The 12,146-nt window shown below is 46.6% G+C and overlaps 1 protein-coding gene across 19 annotated transcripts in view; it reads left to right on the top strand.

Moving 5' to 3' along the window:
* The window catches only part of MYO5B (myosin VB), a 337,885-nt gene that overhangs the window by 119,901 nt on the left and 205,838 nt on the right, over positions 1-12,146 (top strand). The window contains exon 2 of one of the 19 annotated variants that reach the window (XM_081562005.1): positions 4,956-5,038. The exons of the other annotated variants lie outside the window; for them this stretch is intronic. Coding sequence (XP_081418131.1) covers positions 4,956-5,038 — 83 coding nt within the window. The remainder of the gene's footprint in view (positions 1-4,955; positions 5,039-12,146) is intronic. 19 annotated transcript variants of the gene reach the window in all.

Raw genomic sequence — 12,146 nt, 5'->3', positions numbered from 1 at the left:
TCTCCATCCTACTGAGGCAAGTCATACCTCTTGATTTCTGGTCATACCTCTCTGATTTTTGGCGCCCCTCACCCTCAAGGTGTTGGGAGGGAAGACGGTGTGTCCATTGCTGCCTCTTTGAGTGCCTAAGCTTGTGATTGGGTTCATTTTCCATTCAGTTCCCACAGCCAGAGCAGGGTCTTGCCTTCATCCTGGGCACTTTCCCTTAGCAGTGAGTGGCTCGGGCTCTGGGTGAGGGCTCTCTTTGGCACATCTGCAGTTAAAGAAAACATCCTGCCTACCCTTCCTTTTGGTTGCCCTCACAGCTGTGGCTTTATCTGATAGGATTTTTTTTTTTTTTTAAATCATGAGCTCATCCAGGAGGCGTCAGTGGAGGGTTAACAGAGGTTATCCTTGAGGTGTCCTTGGATGCAGAGTGCAGTCTGAAGTCAGACTTGCTGAACCAAAATCCAGCCCTTCTGATGGTTCCACAGCGTGGCCTGGCTTAGCCTGATGTTCATTTACTGGTAGAGCCTCAAGTTGCCACCAATCTTTATCTTTAAAAATGAGGTGATTGAGGGCAGGAAAGAAAGCTGGAAGCCAGAAGTCACTGGCCCAGGTTTCTGGCTCCATACTCGTCTTATGGATGAAAGCTTGTCTCCTCAGTTTGAATTGCATGTCACAGATTGTTTAGAGGGGACTAGGGCTTCCTGTCTTGTGTTCGTCCCTCCCCCTTTGTCACCTGCTTTCTTGAATCCAAAGACCTAGAGCTCTTGGTCTGCCTTAGGTAGAAAGAGAGGGTCCTCAGACATCCTGGGATCCAGGCTTTCTCTGCCTTTGCTGCTTGGCCTTGGACAGAGAGAGACACACCTTCAGTGGACTGCAGCCCACAGCATTTATAGAAATGAGATGTCTAGTGCTTCGTTGGAGGAGTTAATGAGGATTAAATCACAGTGGCTAAAACATTACCTGGGGAGATGGCTGACTCGTCATTCTGATCAGAAAGGTTGGTGCCTTTCTTTCTGCAGCTGTAGAGAAGGGAGGTGCTAGGTCGATCCATGCTGTAGAAACAGTGATACTGCTCCTCTGGATCAGCTGTCCTCACCTTGCTCATCACTCTGCAGGAGATGCTTAAAACTTGGATTCCTCCATGTCCTGGCCTGCACCTGAGAGGTCTCCCTGCTTCTCTAGCCTGTGTTTTTCCTATCTTTCCAGGTGCATGGAGTCCAGAGAACTCCTTCCTATCTGAACCTTAGCACTGGGGCAAGATCAACAAGAATGCTCCCATGTCCTTCAGAGACGAAACCATGCAATACACATGGTTTGTAGCTCAGATTGGGTTCCTCTGCAAACATCTGAGTACCTGTCCTGTATCAGGCACTATTGGCGCTGGAGATGTGAGCTCCAGGAGGTTAGAGACCTGTCTGTTTTGTTCACTGTTACATTTATGAGCCTGCCACAGGCAACAGAGGAATGATAAGTATTTCAGATAAATACTGTGAAGAAAATACAATAGAGGGGTTATGGTAGGAAGTGATAAACAGGGCCTGTTTTTAAATTAATTGTTCAGGAAAGGCTCTGTAGAAAGGTGATACTTAAGCTGAAAGATACATGATGAGGCAGAGCCGTGTGGGGGGAAGGGCTGCGGGGTGGCAAGGTCACAGGCCCCAAGGAAAGAACAGGAGGCTGGATCAGTGTGCTGGGGGTGGGAAGGGGCGGGCTGTGGAGAAGACAGGCAGCGTTCAACTGCTTCAATAAGGAATTCAGATTTTATTCTCAATGTGACGGAAGGTTTTAAGCCAGGGAGTGGCATCTCATGTACTTTTTCAAAGAAGCACTCTCCCTGCTGTTTCGTGAGTGGTTAGTGAAGGTTGAGGGTCAAAGCAGAGACCAGGTGAAAGATCCGGTCCAAGGGAGGAGGGAAGGGGTGGAGGGAGTTGGGAAGCATCACATCAGGGCATCTTTTGGAGGCAGAGCAGATGGACTTGCTGATGGATTGAGTGTGGATGTGCTTTAGGTTTAGCAAGCAAGCGGACTGAGGTGTCATTTTCCGAGAGGGGAAACACTAGGAGAGAAACAGGTTGGGGTGGTTAGGCTAGGATTCTATAGTTCAATTTGGTCTTTTTAACGTTTAACATACATGTTAGATACCAAAGCAAAGACATTAAGTTGGACTCCAGATCTCAGTGGACTCTTACTTACATGAGAGTTGCAGTTGCAGGGTCACTTCAGAGGGTCTGTGTTTGTGTGTGCATGCATGTGTGTGTGTGTGTGCACGCGCGCATGTGTGTGTGGAGTGGAGAGAGCCGTTTACAGGTGGGTGGAGGAGAGGAGAAGTGAACTCCACAGCGAAGAGGCCGGGAAGGAGGAAGACCAGGAGAGTGGTCAGCAAAGCTCTGTTGTTTTGGAAACTTGCCTTCGAACAGCACGATCACGTAGCAGGAGACTTTTCATTCTGAACGCACCTTGGTTTGATTTGGTTGCTTGGCTTCCAGAGGTTCTTGGCTTTTATTTTACCGGTTCCATCTGGGTGCGAAGTATTGTTAAGTGATTAAATTGATATAAATTATTCACCGGTCTGTCTTTTAATGTTTTTCTTCTGCCATCTGGAAACCCTCTGCATGGTGGGTGCTGGGCTTCAGTGCTGGGTGCCAAGAATAGCAATGATGACAATTAGCATTTGTATAATGCTTGGTAGCTGTAAATCTACTCTGATAGACACCATCCAACTACTCACACACTTCCTCTGGCTGCTTCTGGGTAAAGGATCAGGTGAGAACCCCTTGGCTAGGAATTAAGTATCTGCTGGACTCTGGCCTGCCCTTTGAACTTCCCTCCCACCACTCCTGCCCACAAGTCCCCAGCTTCAGCCTGGCTGATGGCCTTGTCTGGACTATCAGCCCTGTCCCCACGCCTGCTTCTGGTCGTGTAGGTCAAGTTCTCTTCGGGGACTCCTGCTGGAACTTCCAGCCAGTCAGAGCTCCCATTCCAGCGTCTCCCAGACAGGTCCCACTCACTCGTTTAATCCTATGCTGATTTCCAGGAACTCTGTTTCTTGCCACTTAACCTTTAATTGATGACCATGTTGCCTTTTTTATGCTTTGTCTGCTTCACGGTGCTCTTAGCTCTCCAAGGGCAAAAACGTGCCTTAGAAGATTTCCTTCCTACCACATGCCTGGCAGTGTCATCTTCTGCCCATGGGAGGGGTTTAATATCTGGATTTATTCTCCTTTGATGCCCTTGTGAGGTCACCCAGGCAGTTACTCAGTTCAATTCGGTCACTCAGTCACATCCGACTCTTTGCAACTGGACTGCAGCATGCCAGGCTTCCCTGTCCATCACCAACTCCTGGAGCTTACTCAAACTCATGTCCCTTGAGTCGGTGATGGCCATCTGACCATCTCATCCTCTCTCATCCGCTTCTCTTCCTGCCTTCAATCTTTCCCAGCATCAAGGTCTTTTCTAGTGAGTCAGTTCTCCGCATCAGGTGGCCAAAGTATTGGAGTTTCAGCTTCAGCATCAGTCCTTCCAATGAACACTCAGGACTCATTTCCTTTAGGATGGACTGGTTTGATCTCCTTGCAGTCCAAGGGACTCTCAAGAGTCTTCTCCAACACCACAGTTCAAAAGCATCAATTCTTTGGCGCTCAGCTTTCTTTATGGTCCAACTCTCATATCCATACATGACTACTGGAAAAATCATAACTTTGACTAGATGGACCTTTGCTGGCAAAGTAATGTCTGTGCTTTTTAATATGCTGTGTAGGTTGGTCATAGCTTTTCTTCCAAGGAGCAAGTGTCTTTTAATTTCATGGCTACAGTCACCATTACAAACGAGGAAACTGAGGCGGAAGTGGGCCTTCCTGGGGATGGGGGGCACTTGGCTTGTCCAGGGTCACACAGCAGTTAGTGACAGGGCTGGGACCCGTCTTCTGACCACCAGTTCCCATTTCCAGCCTCCTCTCAGTCTGCACTCCCTGAACACCAGGGACACTGTTCATGGTCGTCACCAACATCCCCCTTGCGGTGCTCCCACTCATTTACGATGCTCCACAGACTTTGGGCTGAATCCCCGAAGCTTGGAAGAGCCTTGTTGGATTGTGGCTGCTTTCCTCTTTCCTCCCAGGTCAGAGGCAAATGCCAGGCACTAGTTACCCTTCTTTCCTTTATTAGTGGTTTCTGGTTATAAAGCTATAGCGTGTGTGGGCACTGTATTTTGCCTGGGGCGGCTGCAGCTCACCCTTTCTTCATTGCATCTGCTCCTGCAGGGCTGAGCATGTGTTTTCTGGAGCCTACAGAGAGGTTTTGAAGGGAGTCCCTGTAGAATTAACAGGGCAGGGTGGTTCCACAGAGACCTGGATGACTTCTAGTTACCTCTCTTTCCCTTCAGACCCAGCCTGGTGGGGATTGCTGGTTCCTCGTGGTGGAGGATGGATCGGTAGCCTGTGTGATGCAGTGTGTTCCAGACATCAGCTGTTGATCTGTCCTTTGTTAACAGACAGGGCAGGAGTCTGGGACTTCATGGAATGTCCCTTGGACGCTCCCCTGCAGTGGGTAGACCTGTGCTGAGGATCCTGCTCCTGGCGTTCTTCCCTTTAGCTTTAGAGAAACACAGAGTGGTGCGTTTCTTTGACACACGCATTGCATCAGAGCTTTCTAACCTGCAGGGCTCAGAAATTCCCACAGAAGCAGCCGTTCTGACAGATAAGACCTAAGAAGTTACAGGAGCTCCGGCTGTGCTAACGCTGCCGAGAGACGTGCATTGTCATCAGCTGTCTGCACTGGGATTCGAGACAGAGCTATTGGTGCCCAGATGTGCTTAGGCTGGCCACGGCCCTGAGCTGAAGAGTTGTTGAGATAGGACTGTATTTAGCGTTTCTGGTGGGAGAGAGGCTCTAGTTTCTTGCTGTGAGAAGCAGGCATCTACAGTGCGAGGGTTCATCCATTCATCCAGCACGTTCTGAAATCGTTTCCAGGCCCTGTATCCTATGTGCCTAGCAAAGAAGAAAATAAATGCCGTTTTATTCCTGCTCTGGAGGACAAGGAAACATCTATACAGGTGAATGTAGTACAGTTGAAGGGAGAGAGGGGACCACACTCGGGTCAGAGGAGAAAAAAGACTCAACCGGAAGAGTTAAAATTTAAGCCGGACCTTAAAGGCGAACAGTGGTGAGGAAGGTGGGGGAAAGGAGGAAGACATTTGAGGCAGAGGAAGCAGCAGCGCAAAGGCACACAGACATGAAAGCTCTGCAAGTATTTGGAAACACAAGGTTGGTGAGGCTGGAGTGCGGGAATGGTGTAGGGGAGGCTCAGGGGTGTGGACCCAGATTGTGATCCATCTGAATATGAACTTTATCCTGTAAACAGCATGAACATTTTAAAGCAGGGAGGTGGTTTCATGAGGGGTGAGCGGTGGATTTTTTAAGGATGATAACTCCAGGGACTTCCCTGCCGGTCCAGCAGTTAAGAATCTGCCTTGCAACGCAGGAGACACAGGTTCAGTCCCGGGTCAGGAAACTAAGCTCCCATATGCCACAGGGCTGCGAAGCCTGTGTGCGGCAGCTACTGAGCCTACGAGCTTAAGAGCCCGCAAGTTGCAACGAAGACCTGAAGCAGCCACATAAAATAGATGACTTTTTATAAAATGGATAACTCTAGAACAAGCGTTCTCAACCTTGGCGCTGTTGATATTGCGGGCTAGATCAAAATGATCTAGCGGTCCTGTGCATTGTAGTAGCATCCCTGGCCTCTACCTACGAGAAGCTAACAGCGCCCTGTCCTCTCATGCCCCAGAGGGACCACCAAGATGTCTCAAGACATTGCCCAATGTCCGCTGAGCCCAAGTTTACTCCCCACTCCTCTTGAGAACTACTGTTTCAGAATCGAGCAGTCTAGAAAACCAGTTGGAGTTGGGAGATTGGAGTCATGCAGACAAATTAACAGTAGGTTGTAATATTCCACATAAAAGTTGGAGGTCTTGAACTAAGGCAGCAGAGCCGGAATTGAGAGGCTGAGCTGAATCAAGGGAGCTGTCAGCAGTGCCTGGCATGTCCTAGGCACCTGAACAAATGGGGTTGAGCCTGAACTGGGATTCCTTACTTAAGCTTCGAACATTGGGAACAGCTTGGAGAGGTGGAAGGAGCCCTGGCTGGGAGTCAGCCCTGTTGATGGGTCAGTTGTTGTTTAGGGGCCTGAGTTGGCCAAGTCCCTTAACATCCCTGGATCTGTGTGCTTCCACCGTAGAATGTGTCCAAGGCCACCTGCGCCTCTCTCTCGTGGAATTCTAAGACTTCGCATTTGTGAAAGCCCTTTGAAAACAGCAGTGCACTGTCCAAATGCGCAGTCATTTCTCGATGTACATGCTTAGGAGTGAGGGCAGTGGGCTGGAGCTTACACAGGACACAAAGGCGAGGGAGGAGATCACGGATGCCTCATCCAGCTGTGGGCTCACGGAGGTTGAGGCCGGACTCCATGAAGCTCATGAAGTCGTTGAATGGGAGACAGGATGTTAGCGTTTGGCAGGGAGACGGTTGCTGGTGTTTTGGTGATTAACGTCTCAGCTGTCCGCGGTGGAACTCTGTTATAACATGATGCTGGTTTTTATCCTTCTATCAGCAGTAAAACAGACTCTTGAGCTAAGTGTCAACCAAAATCTGAAGGTTCTGTGTCAAACACAGGCAGCTGGTGGATACAGCAGGGGAGGGAAGGGCCAGTAAGTAAGTGGTCTGTTTTAAAATCTCGTGATTATCTTTTACCAGGAAACTTTTCATGTTCCCTGTTGCCTGTTGGTTCTTAGGACACAACTCTGGAGAGCAGCGTGCTCTTGGGCTAGGCACTGACTTTTCTGGGGGCCTTGTTTGCCTTCTTTGCTAAATAAGGAGAGAGCTTTAGTCGTCTAAAAACAGAGACAAAGCATTGAACTGATGGGCTCCTGTAGTCTCTGTGATCAGAGGAAGGCCTTTCTGTTGAACCACAAACCATGATCTTTCCCTGGATGTATTGGTGGTGGTGGTTGTTTAATCACTAAGTGGTGTCCGACTCTGCGACCCCATGGACTGTAGCCCACCAGGCTCCTCTGTCCATGGGATATTCCAGGCAAGAATACTGGAGTGGGTTGCCATTTTCTTCTCCAGGGTATACTCCCAACCTAGGGATTGAGCACACATCTCCTGCATTGGAGGTTGATATGAAACGATTTTTACCAAAAGCAGCTCTGTACTGGGGAGCAAGAAGGTAATAGAATGATAGGTGCTGACACAATGTTTGGTACTTATTAAGTTCAACCTATTTATTGAAGAAAACAAGACCTGGAGAATTTGAATGATTTGTCCAAGAAGGTTTTGCTGTTTGGTTGCTGAGGGAGGCCCATGCCCCGTGGTGCCCTGCCTCCTAGACCAACACGTTGTCCATATCAGACACAAGTGCCTTCTGCTGGGCGTTCCCAGCTCTGTGCTCTTGGCTGTCTTGGGAAGAACAAATGTGACTCTGCCAGTGTCCAGAACCAGGGTGATGGCTTTTCTCTCCTTTTGGACATTTTCACTTCACTTAAGGTGAGGACTGCTTGCATCACTTACCTTGTTGGAGTTTTGGTGGTTCCAGTTGTGATGTTTCCCCAAGCCCCACTCTATGCTGGGCTGGGTCTCCAGGAAGGCCTGCAACCAGGGACGTGATGGGAGCCACTGGGACGGACTAGAGATCTAGAGCTGGGTTACATCCCTATTTTAATCCCTAAGTGATACTGGAAAGAACACAGTGTGACTCATGCTTTGTCCAGAACCCGGATGACTGAGCACCTTGCATATGTACCTATGTTAAGACCTGGGATGTGTACCTGTTACAGTAGGGAAGCACACCTGTTTCAACACCAACATTCATCCTCTAATGCGTTTGCCAAAAGCTGATTGGTTTCCTAGTATGTAAGACATTTGTATGCAAGTGAGAATTTTGCTGAAGGATGAGACTCACTTACGTTGCCCCAGAGTTTCTAAGTAACTCTAGGACAAAAATGTTTCCAGTTCAAAAATGTTGTATATATCACTTTTCTAGAACATGCTCGCGGTGTACTTGGTAAAGAACAGAGCCCTGGCAGGAGTGGAGTACTTCTTTGTCACCCTCCCCCGGGGGTTATTAATAGTAGCAATAATAACTCAGGCTCTCGACAACAGCCTTTTGAAGCAGCACCAGTCACCTGACGGTGTATTAAGGCTCCTCAGGTGAGCTGAGGAGAGGCTTCCACTTGCACATCCAAAATTACCTCCAGCAATAGAGTGCCCGTGTGCAGCTTGAGCAAGAAGTACCACTGATCCCCTTGGTCATCTCATACCTGCTCCTCAAATTGTTTTTCGTGACGAGACCTGTTTGGGGCCGGGAGAAGTTTTGGATTGAGAAGATGACCCTTATTCTCTCATTTTAAACTTGAAATGAACCCTTTCCACTCATTACCACTAAGAATAGAGCATATAAAGGGGGCATTTCACAACACATCTGTCCTTTGCTCCTTTTTCAAAAGTCTCCTACGTCTTCTCTGATTAGTAACACACAGGGGCAGGTCAGCAATTCTTTCAAGCTGCACTCACTTTTTGACTGGACCCGACATGACATTTTAGTATAAAACTACATCCAAATTGGCCCCTAAAATGCAATCCTTCGACCTAGAGGAGATGAGTTGGATCATGCGAGAGACTGGCTGGCTGTCCGACAGCAGGTTTGTTTGTTGTTAACAACGGAGAGAAGCCTCCAAAGACTCAAGTTCTAAATAGACAAGATGCATTATTGATGGTGGCTGCCCAGTGATTTCTCTCAGAACCAAGAGGAAAGCAAAGGGTGGAAAGCAAAGGCATCATTTTCCAGGCTTTGGTTAATGGTGACTTAAATAGCAGAAACCGACAATTTCCTAGCTCTAAAATCACAGTTTCATGGCTGCTACTCAGTGTGCATGTGTTGGTTCTGGAACAGTTTTCCCTCTTTCCTCAATTTCTGAGGTCTAAGAACTTGAGATGCTATTACTGCTCCTATTTGCTAATACACCAGATTGAACAGCCTCTCTTCATCCTTAGTGTCAGACTTTTCCACTCAGCTCTCTCAAACTCCAAGTAAACTCCACATGGCAAAATACAGTGAATAGGCTGGGAAATGTGGTTGAGAATGGAATAAAATAAGACACGAAGAAAGAACATTCAAAAGCTGAATAAGTGTATCACTAAAAAAAGAGGCTGGTGGACACGGCAGTTTAGCAGTGTGGAGTGAGGAAGTATTGAGTGAGTGAAGTAATAGGAACACCCAGGGGTAGAATTTCAAGGACAGCTTATCTGGAGTGAGGGACAGGATGTGGATTCTGTGTTCATCATGGATGCTCACCTGAGCACAGAGGGAAAGGCCTGGGAGCATGCACATTGGCAGGTTTAACTACACTCTCCTGTGGAGGATTCTCTTTCCTTATATATCTCCCTCTAAGGGCTGACCTTTTTCTTCCAGTTATTACTGAGATATAGTTGCCATACAGCACTGTATGAGTTTAAGGTATGCAGCATAATCCTTTGATTTACATACATCATGAAGTGATTATCACAATAAGTTTAACGAACATCCATCATCTCATAGATGCAAAATTAAAGATGTAGAAAAATTAAAATTTTTTCTTGTGCTGAGAACTCAGGTTTTACTATGTTAACAACTGTGTGTAACATACAGCAGTGTTATGTTGTACATTATATCTCCAGTACTTCTAACTGAAAGTTCCTGCTGGGTGACTGCCTTCATTCAGCTTCCCCTCCCCTCAACGCCCCCTGCTCTGGTAACCACAAATCTGATCTCTGAATTTTCTATGAGTTTGTTTCTGAAGTGTGATTGTCCTGCAACACTGTTAGTTCCCATTACATAATGTAGCAATTGGATATTTATATTCATCTCAAAATGATCAGTGATAAGTGTCGATACCATCTGTCACTATACAAAGATATTACATAGTTATTGACTAGTCCCCACATTGTGCATTTCATACCTGTAACTCATTTATTTTGCACCTGGAAGTTTGTGTCTCTTAATCTCCCTCACCTGTTACTTTCCTCCTCCGCACCCATCCCTTCCCCTCTGGTAACCACCTGTTTGTTCTTTGGGTCTATAATGCTATTTCTGTTTTGTTTGTTCATATGCTTTGTTTTTTAGATTCCACATATAAGTGAAATCATACAGTATTGGTCTTTCTGTGTCTTATTTCACTTAGCATGATGTTCTTTAGGTCCACCCATCTTGTTGCAGATGGCAAGATTTTGTTCTTTTTGTGACTGAATGAGATTTTGTTATGTGTGTGTGTGTATTTATATATACACCATATTTTCTTTCTCCATTCATCTGTTGACAGGCACTTAGGATGCTTCTATGTCTTGACTATTGTAAGTACTGCTGCAGTGAACATAGGGGTTCACTTATCTTTTTGAATTAGTGTTTTCGTTTTCTTTGGATAGATACCCAGGAGTAGAACTGCTGGATCATAGGGTAATCTTATTTTTGATTTTTTGAGGCATGTCCACTCTTTTCCACCGTGGCCGCCTCAGTTTACACTCCCACCGTAGCACACAGTTCTTCTTTGCAGGTTGACAGCATTTGCTATTCGTTGTCTCTTTTGATGATAGCTGTTTTGACAGATGTGAGGTGATATCTCGTTGTGGCTTTGATTCATATTTCTTCAAAGGTTAGTGATGTTGAGCATCTTTTCATGTGCCTGTTGTTCATCTGTATGTCCTCCTTGGGAAAATGAATATTTGGACCCTCTGCCCATATTTTAACTCGGTTGCTTTTCTGATGTTGAGTTGTATGAGTTCTTTGTATATTTTGGATATTAATACCTTATTGCAGTGATCCCCAACCTTTTTGGCACCAGGGACTGGTTTTGTGGAAGACAGTTTTCCCATGGACTAGGGGGTGGGGTTGTCTCAGGATGATTCAAGTGCATAACATTTACTGTGCAGTTTATTTCTGTTATTATAGCAGCTTCACCTCAGATCATCAGACACTAGATCCTGGAGGTTGAGACCTCTGCCTTATTGGATATATTGTGTGAAAATATTTTATCCTATTCAGCAGGTAGCTTTTTCTCTTTGTTGATAGTTTTCTTCTCTGTGCAAAAGCTTTTTATTTTGATGTCATACCATGCACAAAAATAAATTCCAAATGGGTTAAAGACATAAATCAAAGACGTGAAACCATAAAACTTTTAGAAGAAAACATAGTACACTCTTGGAGACTGGTCTTAGCAATAGTTTTTTTTGATATGTCTCCTTAGGTGAGGGAAACAAGCAAAAATAAACAAATAAGACTTCCTGCTCATATTGACTAGCATCTAGTCCATATGTCTAGTCCTCCTTCTGCTTCTTTTTCCCTCTTATGTGTGACACCTAGATCTTCTTTGTGTGTGAGTGTGTGTGTGCTAAGTTGCTTCAGTCGTGTCCAACTCTTTGTGACCCTAAGGACCAAGAACCCACCAGGCTCCTCTGTCCATAGGATTCTCCAGGCAGGAATACTGGAGTGGGTTGCCATGCTCTCCTGCAGGGGATCTTCCTGGCCCAGGGATTGAACCCGTATCTCCTGTGGCTCCTGCCTTGCAGGCAGATTCTTTACCGCTGAGCCATGGGGGAAGCCCTAGATCTTCTTTAATATTAAAAAAGATAGAGACATCCTGGCAGTCCAGGATAATATACAAAATCTAAGTGAGGCTCCCCAGCCCCTCCTGCATCTCTCCCCAGCATCATTTTGAGTTCTTTCCTCCTGTCCTGTGTCCCACCCAGACTGGCCATCTTTTGCCCTTCAGCGAGCACTATTCCTTCCTATTCCTTCCTGCTCCAGGCTTGTCACACAGATAAACTCTCATCCTGGAACACCCCTCCCTCCTCAGTATGCCTAGCCAACTCCTTTTCCATCTAGGATTCAGCTTGAATCTTGCTCTTTCAACAAAGCCTTTCCTGACTAAGTTAGGTCACACAGCCACATGCCGTGAATGTCTGTGCTGTCTAAGCAGTTAGGACCATTGCAGTAGACTAATTGCATGGTACGGTCTAATGTCCTTCAAGATAGGGGCATGTCCGTTTTTCTTTGTCCCAGCACCTCACACAATGCCTGTCATGTGGCAGGTGTTCAGTAAATACTGGTGGATGAATGAATAGAGTCTGTGT

The sequence above is a fragment of the Giraffa tippelskirchi genome, chromosome 14, assembly GCF_054371585.1.
Source record: "Giraffa tippelskirchi isolate mGirTip1 chromosome 14, T2T-mGirTip1v1.2.pri, whole genome shotgun sequence".
In the NCBI taxonomy this organism is placed as follows: domain Eukaryota; kingdom Metazoa; phylum Chordata; class Mammalia; order Artiodactyla; family Giraffidae; genus Giraffa; species Giraffa tippelskirchi.
The sequence above is the reverse complement of the archived record's forward strand: the minus strand, read 5'-3'. Positions and strand labels throughout refer to the sequence as shown.